General features: G+C 37.4%; 2 protein-coding genes and 1 long non-coding RNA gene across 4 annotated transcripts in view; 2 read left to right on the top strand and 1 right to left on the bottom strand.

Moving 5' to 3' along the window:
- The first annotated feature begins 3,517 nt into the window (after positions 1-3,517).
- dnajc1 (DnaJ (Hsp40) homolog, subfamily C, member 1) lies at positions 3,518-11,260 on the top strand. The gene is made up of 12 exons (XM_082171969.1): positions 3,518-3,876; positions 4,989-5,090; positions 5,213-5,259; positions 6,385-6,550; positions 6,661-6,758; positions 6,847-6,937; positions 7,050-7,137; positions 7,255-7,418; positions 7,498-7,617; positions 8,960-9,008; positions 9,151-9,605; positions 10,856-11,260. The coding sequence occupies exons 1-12, from the start codon at positions 3,724-3,726 to the stop codon at positions 10,922-10,924; spliced, it is 1,602 nt and encodes a 533-aa protein (XP_082028095.1). The 5' UTR covers positions 3,518-3,723; the 3' UTR covers positions 10,925-11,260.
- Positions 11,261-16,864: 5,604 nt separating this feature from the next.
- Positions 16,865-21,802, top strand: LOC309500294 (uncharacterized protein). The gene is made up of 7 exons (XM_082171853.1): positions 16,865-17,264; positions 17,354-17,498; positions 17,606-17,704; positions 17,828-17,972; positions 18,153-18,298; positions 19,061-19,200; positions 19,357-21,802. The coding sequence occupies exons 1-7, from the start codon at positions 17,156-17,158 to the stop codon at positions 19,488-19,490; spliced, it is 918 nt and encodes a 305-aa protein (XP_082027979.1). The 5' UTR covers positions 16,865-17,155; the 3' UTR covers positions 19,491-21,802.
- Positions 21,803-21,820: 18 nt separating this feature from the next.
- LOC309500295 overlaps positions 21,821-22,374 on the bottom strand; it is a 1,270-nt gene continuing 716 nt past the window's right edge. For both annotated transcript variants that reach the window (XR_014206531.1, XR_014206532.1), the window contains one exon: positions 21,821-22,360. This is a non-coding gene — a long non-coding RNA (uncharacterized lncRNA). The remainder of the gene's footprint in view (positions 22,361-22,374) is intronic.

Raw genomic sequence — 22,374 nt, 5'->3', positions numbered from 1 at the left:
GACATGTAGCTTTCTTACAGCTTTACAGCTATTGCTGCAATATTTGCCATATCGACCGTGGCTACACTATACACTAACTCGCATAGAAAAAGAAAAGCGTTTCTAAGCAACTGCATGTTTTATTAAATTACCATTCATAGGCTACTTTATACCAGTCCTGACTTATTGTTGGAAAGACTTGTTCTTCAAAAAGATTGTTCTACAATTTTGCGTTTGCAAATTCTACCGATCATAAATGTTTGCGCAGTTACCTAAGCGTTAGTGTAGCCTAACAGGTCAGATCACACATCATTTTCAGATAATGAGTGGAATTGTGATCGGTTTGGTGTTTTTTTCTCTGTAGCTGGACTGTGGTTTAGGACACTGCATGCGTTCAGCTGCAAACCACGCGCAGTCTGCCTGCCATGACGTCAGCTGCTCTAATACAGGCATTTCAGCGAAAACAAAGACGCTCAGCTTGCAGGCAGAATCCCGAGGCACTTTCGCCTTAACCGACTTCTGCAAAACGTAAAGCTTCTTGAGTTACCACGTCGTACCAGTTTCACATGGCTATAATATTAATATTGCCTATAAAAACAAACAAACCATTAACTGCATCAATCGAATTGGTCAGGATAAGCCAATTGTAATTTCAGCGACTATAGTGTACTTTTCTCTCAAGGATGCCGATTATTTCTTTATTCCGACTGCAGATGTAACTCATCAAAATGGCCGTAAATCTCAATCGCCAGGCGGGTTTTAACGCAGCGCGAAATCTTCAACAACTCTGGAGAGATAGCCTATGTTAAGGCAAGACTGAAGTTTTTGCCAACGTCTAGTGCACACAGACAGCATAGGAAACTTAAAATAAATTAAAATAAATGAAGTGAATACAAATGTTTTGCACGCTTTCGTCTTAGGCTACCCATGCTTTGCGCGATTAAGGTTGCCTACTGCCAAGAAATGTGGACCCGAATCTTATTTACACATAAATAAATACATTAGGCTACCATTTCCAAGCACGAGCGCTTTCATCGGGTCTTTCATCTTCGCCCATGAAGACAATTAAAAGCGACTTGTTAAAAAGTATAACTGACAGACAAAATGAGCAGATCTCTCAAAAAGTCTGTCTTATAGGCTATTGACTTAAAGTTTAATGACTGTATTGATTATTGATTGTTTACTGATCCCACAAAATTGATGTGTGGAATGGGAGCTGGAGGTCAAGACAGATAAAGCCGCTTTGAGTTTTTATTTAGAATTTATGTCTTTGATGGTCTAAATCGAATGACGACGATTTCATGAATAAACATGAATATTGTTCCATCATTATATAAGCATACGAATAAAGCATAATGTGTGGACAAAAAAGGTCAGACATTGTTCATTGATTGTGATAATATTACTGGTTTAATATTTCATACAAATGTGTGTTACATGTATTAGCCTTGGTAGGCATGTCAAATAAGTCAAAGAGCTGGTTTGCATTTTTTTTTCCTTGTGTAGGCTAGGCTAAACAATACCTACATATAGCCTAGGCCTAGTCGATTTTTCAGTGTAAAGGTGTTAATAATCTGTTCAGATTTGATCTGAATGATTTGTGCCGCTTCTTATTGGCTCAATGAATTTAAGTACTCTGCTCATTAATAATAGCCAAATAAAGTTTTCCTTTTCGATACTGACATAGGCTACAGCTTAGAAAGAACCTGTAAGAAAAAAAAAAAAAAAAAAAGATCAAATATAATTGATTAGATTACATGGGATTGACAAAGTGGAAATTTTCCAAGTACAAATATGAATATATTCAAGTGAAGTGGAAAAGGTTTTAATTCTGATGTATTTAATAAAATTAGCCTAACTAACACAAACACATAAAAATGCTCTATATTTTATTTATAAAGATGAATAAAAATGGGAAGCAAAAATCGATCATCAAAATGGGCTATGGACCAGTGAAAATGTTTTTTATTTATTTTTTATTTTTTATTTATTTAGAGCCGGTAATTATAGTAGCCTATAGCATTTTGGTAATTCGTGCTTTTGGCTTGCGCGCTTTAATTGATTTACGCATTTTCCTAATGTTTTAGACTAAGCGCTTGCAATATTTCAATGCTTTCTTTAGTAGCCTATTTTGCAGAATTATTCCCTACCAATGTCACGTGGTTAAACCTCAAGCTGTTGCTCTAACTGGATGTTTTAATTGCTCACTGATAACAAAATTATAGCCTACACTTCCCCGTCACACGTTATTATAGCGTGCGTCCATAAAGTTGACACAACTGGTCAGTGCCGCCTCAAGGACAAGAGTTTAACAAACAACGAACATGGCTAAATGAAAGATTTTCCACTGAACTAAAAGAAAATGGAGATGTAGCTATGTTTTTTTTTAGATGTCCGTTACTAAAAAAGGCCAACCACTGACATAGCTAGGCTACTATCCGTAACTAGCGCAACGACGCCCTCATGAGTTTCTAAATTAGGCTATAGAAGTTTAGGATCAATTAGAATCTTTTTTTTTCTTTTTTTTAAAAAAGGTTTTCCCTAAAGAATGTCACAGAATTGAACATGTTTGCGCATGTCTTAAATGCAACTTCACTAATGGCCAAATCAAAGCTAGAAATCAATGGCATTGCGTTAATTGAAAAAAATATATAGGCCTAAATAAATGACAATAAAATAATTATAAACATATAGAAAGGCTGATTCTTTTAAAAGACTTACATTTATTGTAGACCAGGTGGCTGTCACTGATCATCTCCGCAAATGGCTTATAAAATAGGCATATAGCCTACTTCTATATTAAATTATCGTCAATTCGTAGGCTATATGCCTATATTTAACAATAGATTTTGTTTACTCCCTATATTTTTACGATATAAAGTCTAACTAAGCTTTATAGCCTATCTTAACTAGCATTTCAAATGTTTTGACTCTGTGATATGTCAATAGGCTATATCACTCATTATTTTCTTATTCATAAAATCGCCGAGAAAAACTACTAGGCGCTAATGAGATATTAGTCATGCTTAATGTTCACTTTTGTTCACAAACCAATGCACTGTTCACTTTTAGCTTATTGCTACCAGTAGAACAGTTTTAATCGACTTTCACCTGACCTTCATGGCCCTATTTCTGTCGAAAGGAAAAGGGATGAATGGATACTTTTTTTTTTATTGAGACCAACGATTGAAATGAGATTATTAGGTTAAGAGAACAACATTCATTTTTTCATATCTCCCCATCATAAAACAAATAGTGAAAAGAATAGGCCTAGTACACGTTTCTGCTGGTGACAACTTATTTTACAATCAAGGAAAAGACCAAAGAGATATCCTTATATTTTAGACGTGGGAAAGCCTGGAACGAACGAGACCGAGATCATAATTTTTTTGTTTTTGGGAGAGAAAAAAACACTGCCACGCTTCTACATAATGCTCACTTGATACTATTATGAAATAATCTATACCTCAAAAATGTAAATGCTAGTGGTCCTAAAAGTAGCCTACTCTCATGGTAAGAATGGACATGACACGACGCACCATGTCACTACTCTGAAGCTTTCATGCTTATTGGCTCGTGCTGTGGCGGCTGCATGTGAAACGTGTGTACGTACAGCAGGCTGAGCTCGAGCTATGGGCCCGTCTGAGCCAAACGACGGGAAGTTATGCTAACGGCGTCTCAAAACCAAGGTTTCCGAATGGATAGTGTGTGGTAAACCTTCGAAAACATATCAGACTTTCAGCAATGGCTTTGCCCGAGATCCTTACGTTGGTGTTGTTCTCCGGGCTGTTCGTTATTCAGCCATTGCCAACATTAGCATGGGACGCAGACCTGGAGCTTTTCGATCTAGTGGAGGAAATCCCCCAAACCTTCTACGAGTTCCTCTCGGTTAATCAGGTAAGAACAACTTGATGTAACTCGTTATTCAAATTTGTCACGCCTTTTACTCGGGCCATTCAAACGGTGTCGGTAAATGCACTTAACTTGAACATATTGCAGCGCACCGACGTTGATTTATCGCAGTGTGGCCTCCAGAGTTTACAGTGATTGCATTCTTATCAAAGTAACCAAACCCATTAGCTGAATAGCTCTCTTCAGCCTCACAAATATGCCCCCCGACTTAGGGTAGCTGTTGGCGGACTCTGCCTCCTGCTGAACCTGGACGGCGGTGGCCATTGACAAAGAAACCTCCAGGCTGTGGGCCTATACGACACAACATGACGTGTCATTGCTCCGCACATAAACGATCGTTTTATCGGCCTGCTTTAATTTCGCCATTCAGTTGCTAAGTGGTATTTCATGCATCGAAGAGCCCGAGCTTTTATAATCATTACCGCTACGCGTAAAAAAAAAAAAAAAGGTTTCACTTTCTTTCTCAACGCTTCAACCGTGATTCAGATATATATGGGGAATTGGGGATGAAACAAATTCCGATGCTATACCTGTACCTTGCAGGAATTAGCCTAGCTGTCAATGCATTTAGAAGAAAATTAATAATGCAAATTCCCCGCTAAAAAAAACATTGTAGCTCTGTTTAGGAGCTGGTAGCTAGTTTCCAGCTGGTCTAAGATGGTTATTATTAGCTAGTCCATGCTGGTAAAGCAGCTACCATGCTCCAAAAAACATCTTAACCGCACTGGTATGATCAGCTGGTAGCTGTTGCTAGTCCGAAACAGTGTACCATACAGCTGCATATTCCAGTTGATATTGCTAACATTACAGTATGTTTTGTGGTAGTCATTTTATTCTTCATATAGGAAAGGAGATTATGGCAAAAAAAATTTGCTGATTGTATTGCTAGTAACTGTTATCTATTTCTGCCTGAAACACCAAAGGCAATCCAATCACAGTCTATGCTACCAAAATGATCATATGTGATGATTTTTATTACATATACGTATAACATGTACTGCAGTGTAGTCTCCGAGTATATGTGTTTCTGACTCTTGTAAAAAATATTGGCAATTAAGTGTTTATGATTGTAATGTTTCTGATTCTGTTTCTAACAGGATGCGTCCTCCTCTGAGATCAGGAAAGCATATAGAAAGCTCTCGCTTTCATTACATCCAGATAAAAACAAAGATGAAGATGCAGAAAACCAGTTTCGACAGGTAGGTGTTTTGTTAAGCCTGGATGAAAGTACTTTTTGGATCATGTTGATTGCTTGCTTCTACATACATTTTGGAATTCAGTTCATTACATTTGAAATATCTTCTTTGTCATTTCTTACTAGTTGGTTGCCATTTACGAAGTTCTCAAGGATGAGGAAAGAAGACAAAGGTGAGATTCTCATGATTTGTTTTTTTATTCATCATACACCAGTGATTCTCAAACAGTGTTAGTTTTATTTGTGCAGGTCTTAAAAGGCCTTAAATTTGATTTAAAACCCTGCATATATGCAAAGGATATTTCCGCGGGTGTTCTGCTGTAATTATAAAAATAATAATGCATTTTATTTAATGGCGCCTTTCATAACACCCAAGGTCAACTTACAAGCAAACAAAACAGTAAAAATAATTAAAAAAACAATAAACAAAACCCATTAGCATTGCAAAATACAACAACATAACAGCACATGCATCATAAATACAGTAAAGTACAGTTCAGGTTAATAAATGCAGGTCATAAAAAGCCTGGGTAAAAAGATAGGTCTTAAGACAGGATTTGAAAGTATGCAGACTATCACTATTACGAATATCGAGAGGGAGAGAGTTCCATAGGGTAGGGGCCGTATGGCTAAAAGTTCTAGCTCCCATGGTAGTTAAGCGTATAAGTTGTGGTGACACAAGAGAAAGTGAGAGTGAAGATAGAGTAGAGAAGATTATGACAGTATTAACAGGCAATGTGAGTGTTAATATATTAAATCAATTAATCACAATTCTTTGTGTGATTACAAAATATTTAAGGTTTTATTTCTGTTTTTTATAGTTATTGAAGGGGAAAAGTATGATTTTAAGTTTACATTTAAATTTATTTATTTGTTTGAATTTTTTATATATGTATGTGTAAGTATATGTGTGTGTGTAATTAAATAATTCAAAGCCATCCTGTGGCCTCCTTGGAGGTTTGCAGAGGTCCCCCATTAGGTCCCAGGACTCCCGGCCCCCTGGTAGAGAAACACTATTCTACCAGGTGTTCTCATGACTTGGGGCGGTCTTTATCTGTTGCATAGGGGTGGCTGTTGCTTAATGAATCAGGATATAGATTGGTTACACATAAGTTCTTAGAGATTCTTAAATAGAGATGAAATCGGAACCTCAATAATTTGACATAGTGCCCATGAGTAAGATACCAAACCACTGTTTGCATCATTGTGACTATGACTAGGGTCTATGAACTGTGTATTACATTTGCTAATTCTTTTAAAAATAGATTTTACATGGTAGTTTCTTACTGCCTTCACAGGTATGACGACATCCTGGTTAATGGGCTGCCAGATTGGAGACAGCCTGTCTTCTACTATCGACGTGTTAGGAAGATGAGTAATGGAGAGTTGGGCTTCCTCCTCTTCCTCATTCTGACTGTGGGTCACTATGCAGTTATATGGTCCATCTACCTTGAGAAGCAGTTGGTAAGTGATGAATTGTTGTATAGCAGAGTTGTCATCATGTAATGTTAGCTGAAATACTACATTTACTTTAGCTTGCCCAGTGAGAGCTGCTGTGTCACAATTCTTCTCAGGATGAACTTCTGAGCAGGAAGAAGAGAGAGAAGAAGAAGAAGCAAAGCAGTAAGACAACAGAGGAGATTAAGTCCTTGGGACAAGACAAAAATGAGAGGTAACCTAAAAACACCAGATGCTTTCTTAAAGAAGAGATGTTGACACTGCTAGTCAGACTTATATATATATTTGCTTCCTTTTTGTAGATCTGACAGGCCACACTGGCATGACATCCTGCCTCTTAAATTAAGCATCTGGTTGTACTATTCAGTGAAGTCTCTCCCTCATATCATACAGGTACTGTTCCACCAGATTTGAGGCTTTTGAACAGTGTTTTCAAAAGAGACACTCAGAAAATGTAAGCAAATTTACAACTGTAATCATGACCGTATGGTATGTTGTATTTTAGGATGTGAAGCAGTATTATAAAGATTATAAGGAAATGAAAGTAAAAGAGAAGGAGGCAGAGGCTCTGGCAGAACAGGAAATGCAGCAGAGTAAGATCATGATAACACAGTCATACGTTGCACATTGACCTCTGCACATAATTAGTGGGATTCAGTTGTGACTGTGACCCTTAATAATATGTGATGCTGGCCGATCTTGCTCTGCAGAAGAAAAACGACCCAAGGTGAAGAAACCTAAAGTGGAGTTTCCAGTCTATGAACCCAGTGCAAATGCAGCTTTTGTGCAAACATATGATCAGGGAACATCCATTGAAGATATTGAAGAACAAATGGATGATTGGTTAGAAGACAAAAAACAGCAGAAGAAGAAGGCAAGTTTTTGTGTCTGTTGAAAGAACATTGATTTAAAATGTAAGTAGTGCAATAACCAATGGCTGGTGATGATTGAAGGTTCACGAGTGGACGGAGGAGGGTCTTAGCCAGCTCTCTCGCTGCATGGCCAAGTTTCCTGGTGGAACGCCAGGCCGATGGGAGAAGATTGCACATGAGTTAGGCAGATCAGTAAATGAGGTGAGTCTATAATTAGTATAGTTATGACTAGTGGTAGGCCAATAGCAGTGATAATGCTGATATACATATGTGAGATTTAATCAGTGTTACATAAAAGCCATTACTTAATCTGTGAAAAAAAATAGATTTGTTAAATAAAAATATATAAAAACATTTTTGTTTTTTAAATGGTAGATAGCAGCGTCACCTGACTGTTTAGTTTTGTTCACACACGAACAAATACACTACCATTCAAAGGTTTGATGCAGAAATGAATACTTTAAATGAATACTTTAATTAAGCAAGAATGCTTTAAATTGATCAAAATACATTTACAATATTACTGGCGATTTCTATTTCAAATAAATGCTTTAGAGTTGTCTATTTATCAAAGAATCCTGAAAAAAGTGGATCATGGTTTCCACAGTTATATTTAAGGAACACGCCGACTTTTTGGGACTTTAGCTTATTCACCGTATCCCCCAGAGTTAGATAAGTCTATACATACCCTTTTCATCTCCGTGCGTGCCGTAACTCTGTCTGACGCACCCATCGCTAGCCTAGCTTAGCACAAAGACTGGAGGTAAACGGCTCCAGCTAGCATACTGCTCCCAATAAGTGACAAAATAACGCCAACATTTTTCTATCTACATGTTGTGATTTGTATAGTCACAGCGTGTACAAATAACAAGGTCACATGAGACAGCCATCTTCTAACCGTATACATACTGGGAACTATATTCTCAGAAGGCGAAGCACTGCTACTTGGGCGGAGTGATTTGCTCGCAGCAGCTGAGAAGCCCTGTGGTGAGGAGCAGAGAGTTCGCTCAGAGTTGGAGTAAATCACTCCGCCCAAGTAGCAGTGCTTCGCCTTCTGAGAATATAGTTCCCAGTATGTATAAGGTTAGAAGATGGCTGTCTTTTGCTAATTATTTTGTCACTTATTGGGAGCAGTATGCTAGCTGGAGCCGTTTACCTCCAGTCTTTGTCCTAAGCTAAGCTAGCGGTGGGTGCGTCAGACAGAGTTACGGCACGCACAGAGATGAAAAGGGTATGTAGACTTATCTAACTCTGGGGTATACGGTGAATAAGCTAAAGTCCCAAAAAGTCGTCGTGTTCCTTTAAGCAGCACAACTTTTTTTCAACTTTCATGATAATAATATATGTGTGTACTGTAGTTAAAAACGGATTAATAAAAGAAAATTAGTGCGCATAGTATGTGCACATTAGATGTGTTTTTCAGTGCTCATATTTTGAGTTGTAGGTAGATGTGTGTAAAGAGCCACTGAAACCAAAAATGGTTTTGTTTTGTAAAACAATACAGAAAAGTCTTGTTAAAATTGAGAACTTTTTTTCTATACAGGTGACAGCAAAAGTGAAGCAAGTCAAAGACTCTGTCACCAATACATCAGGTAAGCTGCTCGTTCATTAAAAGATTTTGAATAAAATTCCACTTGCTAGGTTTAATTTTGCATCAACTGATATATTATCAAGCATATCTGTCAGAACATTTACTCATGTCTCTCTCTCTCTTCATTTTGTCTCTGTTTCCAGGGTTGGTGAAGCTTTCTGAGCTGAAGGGTGGTGCAGTGATGGTGAAGAGCTCCAGAGCTGTCACGGTGCCTGACAGTCTGATGACCCAGAGAGAGGAGCCCTTAGAGCAGCAGCAGCAGCAGCCGGAGGATTCGGGAGAGCCTGTTGGGGCAGAGGACTCGGAGAGCAAAGCACTCAGGAGGAGGACAAAAAAGTCTGCAGCCGGGAACACTGGAACTGGAGCAGTGGAGGAGAGGGTGAAAGGGCGCAGACAAAGAGACTTCGACCCAACAGCTGCGGATGAAGACAGTGAAGATGAGAAGAAACCATCATCCTCCAAAGAAAAACCCAGTGCTGCTGATGACGTCTGGACACAGAACCAACAGAAGCTCTTGGAGTTGGCCTTACAGCAATACCCACGAGGCACCACTGAACGCTGGGACAAGATCGCTAAGGTGGTGCCTGGAAAGACCAAGGTGAGCATCAACGTTCTCACTCAGAGTCGGTGGGAAATTAGTGTAAAGAGGACCTATTATGCATTTTTACATTTGTGAACTTTTTTAGTGTGTAATGTTGCTGTTTGAGCGTGAAAAAGGTCTGCAAAGTTACAAAACTCAAAGTCCACTCCAAAACGAGTCATTCTCTATGTCAGTATGCACTGTTTCTGAACTCCCTAAAACACGTCGATTGTAGTCTTGACTTCTGGAAAAAAGAAGTCACTATCCATTATTTAAATAATTCCCGGCATGCGCAAAATAAAGGGGGCGAGACCTGATTGAGTTGCGTTAGTTCTGTGTTGTCGCCATGTCCAAAACTGAAACGACCAATCACAACACACTGATTCAGCAGACCAATCAGAGCACATTGTGCTTTTTGGAAGGAGGTGCTTCGTAAAGACCAGAATTAAACGAGGGTACATATCAAGGGTACATTTTAATATACATATTTTAGCGTGTCAACAATCAGCGAGTGCGTAAAAGGGAAGGACAAGGGAACTTCGGAGTATGATGTGTGAGGGTGATGAATCGAACATTAATAAGGCAAAATGACACAGATTATCAAACAACAACTTCTTTACTAGGAGAACATACACCGGAGATTACACAGAGAATGTCACTAACCACACAAAACAGACAAGAACCAACCATCAATGAACTGAAGGAAACCGGGAGTGTAAAACAGGGAAACTTAATGATAGACAGCTTAACGTAATCAGTAACTAAACTAGTGTAAGCCTAACTAGGATGCAATCAAGACCAAACTGATCTGAAGCACAAAAAACAAACGCATGGGAATGAAAATACAACTAAACGAAACATAATCCTGACAGTGCCATGTCCGGTACAGCAGCATCTGGGAGATAAAGAATGGATTAATTAGCAGAAGTTATTACCTCTACCTGCGAGTGACGTCATTCATGACAGTCCTATATTGTTGAACCAATGTGGTTCAAACGACAGGTGCGACGGTCGGCCATTTTACTACAGTTGCGAGCTACATCGTTGAATGGGAAACACACCCCAGACCGTTTCTGACAGACTGGGAAGAGAGGTGCTACTACAAAAATGTTTTTTTTTTTTTTACATTCACAAAACCTATTCTAGTGGATCCTAAAAACAAAATCAAGACTTTGTAAAAAAAGCAAAACAGGTCCTTTTTTAAACCAATATTTATCTGCACATAAAAGCTGGACTTAGTTGATGAATTGATTCTTTTTCCTATTCAGGAGGAGTGCATGTCCCGTTATAAACTCCTGGCGGAGCTGATTCTGAAACGGAAGCAGGCTAAAAGCTGACTCCTGGTCTTCAGTATTTCACCGTACCTCTCCACCTGCTTGTTATGTGCCTTAATGCAACCCTACATCTATTGTAAGACTGTGTGTCATTTTCAGCAGAGCCTGAAACGTCAGCATTAATTATTGGAAATATCCAAACTGCCCATTTAAAGAAGCTTTTATTTATTTTAGAATTAATTTCAAATTGTTGACTCGTTTTTTGTTTCTCTATGCAACCATTTGAGGAGCAGAAGAGACACGTTTTAATTTTAATTTTTTTTTCAGAAGCATGTGTTGTGCTGTAATCTGTTTTTGTTTTGGTCATTTGTTACAACATAAAGTATTTGCAATAATTAAGGTGTCAGTCTCTCATGTAGTCATTATTATGCTTCAGCACATATTGACTATCTTTGATTTGTCCTCATATATTGCCATGATGTAGATGTAGATTTAGATTAAATCAAAATTATTTATCAGTTCAAGACATTTAAACGACGTTGCGCTTCCGGTAAGATTTGTTATTGTAAGTATTGCCTTCATCGTCAACATAAACCAAATGACATTTGACAGTTTTGAATGTGACTTTCTCAAACAACTACAGATAAGTGGAATTATTTTGCCTCTTATGTAGGCAAAGTCCAAACTTGAAAATATTGTCATCTAACTTCATTTTATGTGCAACAGTATTTTAAATGTTCCTATGCCTTAACATCTCTAGGCCATTTCCTTAATGCATTGGTTCAGGGTCTAAGGTTATTAACTTGACCAGGAAATTAAAGGTACAATATGTAAGAATTTTGCATTAAAATATCCCAAAATCTCAAGGCCAGTGTTATATATTTTGTTAAGTTGATTACTTACAATATCCCAAATGTTTCCAACTATTTTTAAATCGTGAGAAAATTGCGATTTTAACCAAGGAAACGGGGCGTTAGAGCAGGGGGGAGCTGGGAGTCGCCAGTCAATTGCGTCATATCCGCGTCACCCTCGGTTTCCGCTCGTACTGCGTGGAGTCCTGGACAAATGCGGAAGTTGTAGTTGTAGCGTCTATCAAGCTACAAACTTTAGCTTGTTTCTTGCAGTCGTTATGGTAAGGTACACAATTATTCTTTACCGATTGCAGCTGGTTCTGTCGACAAAGCATGCTTAATTTTATATTTTCCAAATGTAGCATTCGGTAATAGTTATGTTTATGTAAGGAAAGTATTATTGCTTTAGATTTGTGTTTAGTTTATTGACATTGTTTATCACGTCTGGTGTTTATGGCCATGTAAATAAACATAGCATGTGTTATACATAAAGATTAATCAGTATTTTGGCAAATGATGTGGGCATGTTCGAATGTACTTTTACAACAATTGTTTAGAACATGTAAAACTGCGCAGCGTTATCACAACAATGAATTCAACAAATACAGTAACATCTATGAAGTATTAAACCTTACTTTTCATGCGGTTAATTCATTTTAATGAAATAATAGTGTGATGAGGTTTAAGAGTCAGGAAGGAAGAAGACGCGTCGTCGTGACTGGGACTCGTACTTTATTAAAATAAAGCAAAACAAACAAAAGCCGCGCACAACGCGCATTCACCGTGGCAACCGCGACGGCACAAAACAGTTCAAAAATGAGAGCTCGGATCCACCGGTTTTCTTCCTCTGCGTCCAATTTTCTCCCCAGTCTCTCTCTCGTTCCAGCGCGGCTTATAAGCGGTCTCTCCACGCCGATCACTGCAATAAGACACAGGTGCATTTGCACTTGACCTACTTGCTCGTCTCTTTTCTCTCCCATCACAGACCGCGCTGAACCACGCCCCCCTCGCCACAAAAAGCATGTCATTAAACGCAACATTTATAAAAATAGAACTTAGCCTCATCCATGAACATGATTTTTCGATTCCCGTCTGACTGATTTACATCCACGGTGGAGTTTAAAACGACAGTTCCCATCATTCCACGCTCCTTCACATCGTCATCAAGCTACGCCGTTGTTGTTTTTTGGAATGTAGCGCCCTCTAGCGGCAAAAATTCTTGCATATTGTACCTTTAAGGCCAAAAGGAAAAGAGGGTATAATGTTATGGGATACTTTTTTTTGTACATCCCTTTAATCTTTCAGTGGTTTTTAAATCAACCCTAATAAACATATAGTATGTACAGCTTTGAGATGTTTGTGAACATTGCAATATTCAAATGTTGCATTTTCATGTAATGGCCTATGTCAGTGATAATGTTGGGCTTATTCTTTATACATGTAATATTGTAGTATTTTTTTATTTTATGAAATACACGTTTTGAAAGCTTAAGATAATGCATTTTTATGTTACACAATGCACATTTTCTGATTATAGAAATTTCTTAAATGTTTCAAATTCTTCACAACATCTTTTGAGTGGAAAAAGACACATTCTAAAAATAGAATAGGTAACAGCAGTTAGTGAAAGTCATTTGCCCAGGGCTACAAATTTCTCTAAAACCAGTTTAAGAACTATTTGCACTTTGAAGTAGTTTTTGGGAATCAATTTGATCAATTTCTTAATCTGTGTTATTTGATTTCAGATTGTATGGCCTGGTTTCACAGACAGGGCTTGGATTAACCCAGGATTAGGCCTTAGGTTAATTAGGACATTTAAGTAGCTTTTATTAACGTGCCTTAGCAAAAGAAAAGAAAAAAGAACATTATTGGTGTGCATCTCGAGACAAAACAATGGCACTGATATATTTTAAGAAAGGTCAGTGTAAGTTGGTTTCAGTTACAACAGCTCAAACATGCAGTATAGTCTAGGACTAAGAATAGTTCCATGATTTACTCACCCTAAGCCATCCTAGGTGTATTTTCTTTCAGATAAACACAATCGGAGTTATATAAAAAAATGTCATTGCTCTTCCAAGCTTTATAATGGGACTGAACGGCGGTCCTGATTTTGAAGTCCGGAAAAGTACGTCCATCCAACATAAAAGTAGCCCATGCAACTCCAGGGTGTTAATAAAGGCCTTCTGAAGCAACGTGATGGGTTTTTGTAAGAAAAATATCCATATTTAAAATGTAATAAACTAAAATAACTAGCAGACGGCCTACGCAAGTCAATTTACGCCAAACGTGTAACCCCTGACACGATGTAGGAGTAGTGTAAGCTTTGACACCTCTCGCGGTTCAAACAAATAATTTCTCTTTACCAATTCTCGTTTTAGACTTCTAATTTGTGACCGGTATTTGTTTCGCTGTACCCTCAGCGCTTCTGTGTCCGTCTATACGTCGTGGGTCAGGTCAGGAATTACTCTTTCGCCGTAAATCGATGTGTACTGCCGTCTGTCGGAAGCTAGTTCTTTTAGTTTAAAAAAAATTAAATGTGGATATTTTTCTTACACAAACGCATCGCTTCACTTCAGAAGGCCTATTAACCCCCCGGAGTCGTGTGGAGTATGTTTATGATGGATGGATGCACTTTGTTGGGCTTCAAAATCTCGACCCCCATTTAGTACCATTATAAAGCTTGGAAGAACCAGGACATTTTTTAATATAACTCCGATTGTATTCGTCTGAAAGAAGAAAGTCATATACAGCTAAGATGGCTAAAGGGAACCATCCCTTTAAGCCTTGTCTGTGAAACCGGGGTTTCAATGTTGTAATCTAAACCACCCACACACACTGTTCTCAATCGGATGCAAGAAGGCCGTAATATTACAACAACAGACAACACGTTAACACCTGTTGTACATTCACAAATGTTTTTCAGGCTTGGGGGACCCAGATAGCACAGATGTACATCTGTAATATGTCTGCTAAAGATCTGTTAATCTGGAAAGCATCTGCTGTGCAAAAACATCCGATAAACATCTTAGAAAAAGCAGTTATACATACATTCTAAATCTTATAAATTAACATTATAAAACATCTTATAAATGTCTATATGACATCTAGGATACATCCTAGAGATGTATTGCAGATGAGCAAACGCCAAAATAAATACATCTTGCAGATGTAAATGCAGACATCAAATAGACGTCTCTGAGATGTAGGGTGAATTCAGGTTGATTGGGACACTTTTTGCCATTGAGATGACTGGGAAAAAGTGTCCTATTCAACCTGAATTCACCCCTACTTGTGCTATCTGGGGAGGAATCTATATTTTTTTTGACGTGCAAAGTGGAACTATTTCTACAGCTCCAGTCACATTTGAGATGTAGCTTATTTGTGAAATTACAATACACTATTCAATTACTAATAGCAGAAAAACACAGAAGTTAAGCGAGATATTACGAAATGGTAAAAGTGTTTGAAATGAATAAGCAAACGAGATGTTTTACAGTCTACTCCGGACAGTTTGTTTTATTGATATTCCGGACTTGTATCAAATTGATGTCTGCTGCCCTCGCGTGGCTGTGAGAGGAAACGCAACCACTTCATTCCAGCCATGCAGGTTTCATGAATTTATATATGGAATATAGCCTATAGGGAGAAAAAAAATGGTAACATCTAAATGAACTGGTTTTATTCAAGTCAAATATATGTTTTAACATCACTGAACAAATCTACATACATCACTTTATTTCAACAAAACTAATGGGTTAAATCAAAATAGCTCTTTAAGGTAACAATTGCCACTTTTTACAGTTTATTTAAAAATATTAAACCAATATTTATACAAAGAGTACATTTCTAAGAACCTGGCACTTAGGCTATTTATTCTTCATTGGCAAGACAAAAATGTATTGGTTTCAAAAGGTTTTAAAGACTGTTACTCTTTCTCCACTCCACTGCACTGCACAATTGTTTTACCAACCTGACACAGATGACTGTTATCTTCAAAATACCACATCACAGCAATACTAACACATCAGACTTGTTAATCAGAGAAATTGTTTTAGGTTTGTGCATGAACTGCTGGTTAGGTGACCTGTCAGGGAACTCTGTTCAGTCCCAACCAAATGGCTTTCAGTCAATCCCAGTTGTACATGCACTCTGCTCTTTGAATGATAGCTCACACTGCTTTCATTTTTTAGCAAGTAAAAGGTATAATTCCTATATAGTATAATTCTGCAAATGTCCCTCTTCATGTTTAAATGTATGTAGCCTATCAAATATGATACATCAGGCTTTTGAGGCAAAACATTACATCTCAAGCTCACAGCTTCCATGAGGAGTGTTGTGTATATCTCATAATCAATTTGTTAAAATTGGCCTACTGATCTACCTTGTCCTGCTGTGTTTGCAATTATGTATATTGATCTATGTTTTCTTGTGATTGTTACCAGGCAGAGAGCAATAGTAACCCATCATTACCTAGCACCAAAGCTGTAGCTTTAAAACTTGAGAAAAGGCTCTAATTTTTACTCAAGAAAAAAGAGAAGAATTTAATTTACTTCCACATGCACAACATTTGTGCTTCTGAAGCCACTTGCCTCTTGTTTCATTTGTATATCAAAAAATTACCAGCGAAAAATCCCATAATGCACTTTAAAAAATGGTTCAAGTATAAATGATTCTGATTGTTTAATTCAGAAAAACGCAAATGTTAAACCTTTTATCACTCCATTTAATGAACCATTTAATTCAATGAATTTTATTCATTCTGAAAATGGGGGGCTATAAATTAACGCTTAAACCATAGACTGTAAAAAAAATAGGCTTAAACATAGTCCCAGACTAAAACGCATGTTTGAGCTGTTAACTGAAAAAAAACTTGCACTGACATTTCATAAAATATGTCACTGCCATTGTTTTGTCCCAAGATGCACACTGGTAATTTTTTACCAGTGGGACGCACGTTTATAAAAGCTACTTTAATGTCCTAATTTACTGAAGGCCAGGTCCTGGCATAGTTTAGGCCCTGTCTGTAAAAACCATAGACAGTAAAAGAAAAACCAGTAAAAACCAAGCCAAAGCTACATTAATTTTAGTTTAAAGAAACATCTTGTGGACGCTGGCCGTGTTGTTATTGTCCAGCAGATGGCTCTCTTACACTTTTCAACAGAGCATTTTGTAACGTAAACAAGTTAGAAGACGCCATAGTGGCAAAAATATATTAAAAAGTCCTAGGTATAATTCAGTCAAAAAGAAGTGCGACATTACTCTCTTCGCAGATATATCACGTAAATCTATAGTTTCTATTAGCACCTAGTGTAACAGCGACTCTAGCTAACTTTGCTAACTTCACTAACTTCACAGCGTGGCAAGAAAAGCGCAATTTCAACATCAAAACAGTCATAGCTTCACAAAAACGGAAGAATTGAATAGTTAGTGATTTTTAGATCAAATGTCGCCTTTGAGGAATCACAAGATCTTGCGTATTTTGCTCATTGTCCTTTCTCAATTCGCTTACATTGCTGCTTTGATTATCAACGCACACGCGGGACAGGGAAAAGGTAACGTTACGTATGTTCATTTATTTACGGTTATACAACTAACGTTAGTTAGCCTATATATACATCTACTTTCTTTTTTGGCTTTCAAGGTCCATTTCAGCGCAGCACTGGGAATATTTCCGCAATATATCAGACAGAGATCACTCCTGCAGGATGGACCTTCTCCATATGGGGAATCATATATTCCTGGCTCTCCCTGATGAACGTATATATCCTGACCTGGTTCTGTAGAGGGTACTTCAAACCACACACACTCCACTCACATCAACACTTTGATTATTCACACTGTTTGAAAGACATTATTCTAGTTTGATAGTCTAGTCTGAATTATTTGTTCTCAGGTTATATTTAAGTCCAGCAATCCTGCCCTCTGAATTCTTTCTCACATGGATCATCAACATGATTCTGAACAGCACCTGGCTTGTATTGTGGGAAAGAGAGTAAGTTATATGCAACATAGTTTTCGGCGTAATCATAAGAGTTTTGTGTGGATTTTTGCTGTTTTATTTTTTTCTTGTAAAGTCTGTCACAGGAGGTCACATGTTTGTTTCTTATTGATTTAGAGTGATGATCCCTGCACTGGTGGTGCTTGCCCTGATTGCTTTCACCAGCTACCTGCTGATCTTCTTCTCTTGTGTTGGGATACGGACTCATGGATCTTGGCTGAAACAGCACCACCCAAAAGACCTTCTCTGCATCATAGTGTTGGTATGCATTGAACATATTGGATTCCACTTGACAAGAGGCACTCATAATTTAATATTTTTCTTTAAATGGGCATATCACCTAAAATGTAGCATATTTAACTGCACAGTATTGACTTAAAATACAGCAGGTAAATTAGGTGCAGTACAGATTCACTTGTTTAATGCCATATGTGTACCTCAGGTTCAAAATGGTATTGCCACCTATGCAACATGGACAACCATTGCCACACTGCTCAACTTCACTATTGTGCTGGATATGGCATCAGTTTCCCCAACAAATGCTGCTACAGCTTCTTTATGCATACTTCTGTTGAAAGTTATTATATGGTAATCATAATCATTTATTATCTGCTACAAATTCTGTCATATTGGGTCAATGACATAATGCACTTTTTTTTCCCGTATTCGTGTGTTTGCTTTTCCAAAAAATGAAATTTATACATGCGATGATTTAAATACACATCTTTTGTCATGAGCGTGTTTTAAAGTTCTGAATGAAAATTAACTTCTGAAATATTGAACAGCTATTTTTGGGATGCATGAAGTCAAAAATGTTAGGTGATACAACTGATATCATAATGAAGACAATTTTTTTTTAGTTTTTTTGACAAGACAACCTTATTAAATAGTTTGGAATTTCGGCTTTTATTATTATTTCTCATAAAATAAAACGTGAAAAGACCATGAAATTAAAAACATAAAACAGTAAATTATATAATGAGTAAGTAACCTAAAAGGTTGAAAAATTTGACCTTTTTATGACAAGACAAGGTTACTGTAGTTGTCACGTGGTGCAATTCTCCAAAAAAAATTGTCTTAAAATGTGTTTAAAAAAACCCTCTTTACCTTGAAAATTTCATTTTAAAAAGATGTTTAATACACAGATATTCAAGGAAAATATGTTTTTAATTTATAAACACCACACCAGTCATTAAACTGAAACCTTTCTTGAAACTAGATTTTTGAAAATCTTTTTCTTTATCGTGGGCACTTTTATGTCATTGACCCATATTTAACATATGATTAAAGGCATTAGATCAGCACACTATTTGTAAAGCATTCTTTATTTCTTTGCAACTTCTTCTACAGGTTTACTGTTGAAAACTTTATAATAGAGAAGCATGTCCGTTACATCCTCACCATTTACCCTGTGATTATCTATGCTCTAATTGGAAGCCTAAGCAAGCATTATGACGCAGAACAACCTGGCCGGAACGCAGTATTTTCAGGTAAGTCAATGATAAACACATCCATGACCATGTCTTTGTGGTTGACCATAAATATAGCATCATTAAGGCACAAAGTGAAAGACCTCGCAATATGTTACATATTAATGCAGCATTGTGCTTACAGTGCTTACAGTGTCATGCTCTTATTTTCCACAGTGGTGCTCCTTGTGATAGTCTGTATTGTGTTAGTGGTGCGGGTGGGTCTGGTGGTTTGGAGACACAGGACTCGGCCTCTCTTCCATGAAGTGAACCCTGAATTCCTGATGTCACCAAACAGCGGCGCTGATTAGTAACCAAATATCATAAACACATATGTTTCAGCATTAAATATTGAAGATGACATATCCTGAATGATAACCCTTCCAGGTTTGCAGTACCTACATTAATGTGTTTCAGCTGGGGCAGATGCTTATATTTGCATGAAACCATAGCAATTTTCTATTTAATATGAGCTTGTGCCAGGCCATATATATTAATTGTGCCTTACATTATAAGACATTCTGTTCTGTTCTGTATTATACAGTACCATTCAAAAGTTGTCAATGTATTTGAAAGAACTGTCTTATGCTCACCAAGGCTGCATTTTCTTTTTATCAAAATACAGTAAAAACATTAATATTGTTACAATTTAAAATAACTTTTCTATTTTAATATATTTTTTTATATGTAATACTGTGTGTATATGTGTAGTTACTCGTGACCAAAAATAAGTTTTATACCTGACAGTATTTTGATTTTCTAGTTACTATAAGATTTACATGTGTGTGTATTTACATTAAAATGTTGTAATTTAGCAGAATCTGTAATCCAAAGCAAAATACAAATAAGAAACATCATAAGCAATATGTCATACAAGAACCAATAATAATAACAAAACCACGTTTGTAGAGTAAGTAGAACAGAAGTCATAGGAGGAGTAAAAAACAAGTTGCAGTAAGCGATTTCTGAGAAACGCTGTTGAAAGTAGAGACCTGCGTGGGACAGATTATTCAGTCCTGCTCCCGTAGGATTCTGTCCCGCTCCCGCAAAAATATATGTTACCTTCTCCCGCTCCCGCCCGCAACATTCATGTTTTGTCCCGCTCCCGCCCGCATAAAAGTATAAATAGATTTTTCTGTATCTCCATGAAATAGGCTACTTTCAAGTTAGCTTACGTGTCGCCACCACCTACACATCAGCATAAATGCTCCCGATAAATTATTTGTTATTAAAGCATTAACATTCACAAACCACTGTTCATTTAACATAAAAGCAAGCAGGCTACTGTGGGCATGGTTTGGTATGACTGAATGCACGCAAAGTGCGATCCTTTTCCTAAAAAGCTGGCATCTCATTTCATTGCGATCTCACAAATCTCTGTTATTATCAATGAAGCTGACTGCACAATTAATCTTTCATAATACCTACACTTTGTTTGTTATAATCAGAGGATTTGCCGGCATGCGGCACTGAACAAAAAGTCCGTTTTGAGCGGTGAGGGGATTCTATCTTAAATGCATCTGATTGGCCATTGCGTTCAGGATTTTGTTCAACGCTGCAAACATGTTATAAATAGAAACTCTGGCCTGTAAATCATTTCTATTTTGTTTTAGTTGTTCGTGGTGCTTTTGTGCAACAGATGAATACCAATTTATTAGTTTTTAGATGTTTTATTTATAGATATTTCTATTTTGCGGGAGTCCCACAGATCGTTTTATTCTCCCGCAACCCGCCCACACACGAGTGCATTACCGCCCATGCCCGCACTCCGCCATCAAATCTAGTCCCGCGCCGCACTCTGTTACGTTGGGTCCCGCGGGTTTAGGTTGAAAGTGGATCGGACCGATCACTAAAACACACTTGTAGCCAATCAGCAGTAAGAGGCGTGTCTAGTAGGTGCCTGTGTTGCATAGCCTGTTTGTGAATCAAGATAGGGGTATGAGCCTTTTGGGTAGAGGCGTGTTTGTTTTTGTGATTTCAAATATCAACAGCGTTTCTCAGAAATCGCTTACTGCACCTTTATATTGTTAAGTGTTTTAAAATACATAATACTTATGAAAAGCTCATTAATGAATGTTTAATAGTTGAAATACATCTGATCTCACTGTGAAAGTCTCATTGTTAATGATTTCTAAAAGTTTAACACAGACGTTGCATGATACACACTAAGATGAATGATTCGTGACAAACAACTCTGATATATGTTTAGTGTAAGTGCTCTGGAAACCACCTTGGTGTTGATTGCAAGCTTCTGAAACCATTGAGCTTTCAACAGTGATTACAAAGACAGGGTTGCCACACATTTTGTGTGAGTACACACGCTTTGATCACGGCTCTTCGTGTACATTTACTTTGGTGTGGATGTGAACTGAAGCATCTTGTCATGCATGTTGTTGCCCTTTGGAATGTGTGTGTCTCCTGGCAGCAGCTGCAGCAGGATTGACCCTGTGTACTTTGGCTTGTTCACTACAGGATGAATTACTTATGAGAAAGTAAAAGACAAATAAAGGACATTTTTTCCTCCCAGGAGATTAACATCCCCTCCATTTCAGACTCGCTTACTCTGTGCAAATGAAAGTACTATGTCATTTTATTCTAATGAAACAAATGTTGCAAAACAGCATACTGAGTCTTCTTGTGGTTATTTCCAAATGAACACTTTTTATTGTTGTTTATAACATTTAAGTTATTTAAGGTTTGTAACATAAGTTTTTTTTAAGAAAAAAAAGGTTAGGTACTACATAGGCACATTATCTTTTCAGATTTATTTTAGACATTGCTTATCAGAAACGTGAATATGAACATCATATTATCAAGCTGTACCTATTATTCACAATTTACTGCTGATTGCTGCACAAAAATAAACATTTAATTGGAGTGAACAAAATAAATTTACTAATGTAGGATTTAAGACACTACATTACAAGACATCAATTGTTCCTTTGAACTGCCATTTTTGTGTGAGAGCAATTAACATTAATTGTCCAATTATTGCTTCAACTGGCTTGCTCATATGTTAAGTCGCTTGCACCGCTGTTGACATATTCCTCTTGTCTTTCCTTAATGAAATTTGCAACCTTTTCTCTCAAACATGTTTCCAAGTGATATACAGTAAATATCATGGCGATATCGATGACCCAGATGCAGAACAAGAAGTAACGAGGCCATTCACCAAAATTGTCTTGAAGATCACAA

This window comes from Leuciscus leuciscus (assembly GCF_965113295.1).
Source record: "Leuciscus leuciscus genome assembly, chromosome: 6".
Lineage (NCBI taxonomy): Eukaryota > Metazoa > Chordata > Actinopteri > Cypriniformes > Leuciscidae > Leuciscus > Leuciscus leuciscus.
Note: the sequence above shows the minus strand (reverse complement) of the source record. Positions and strands in the feature narration are given on the sequence as shown.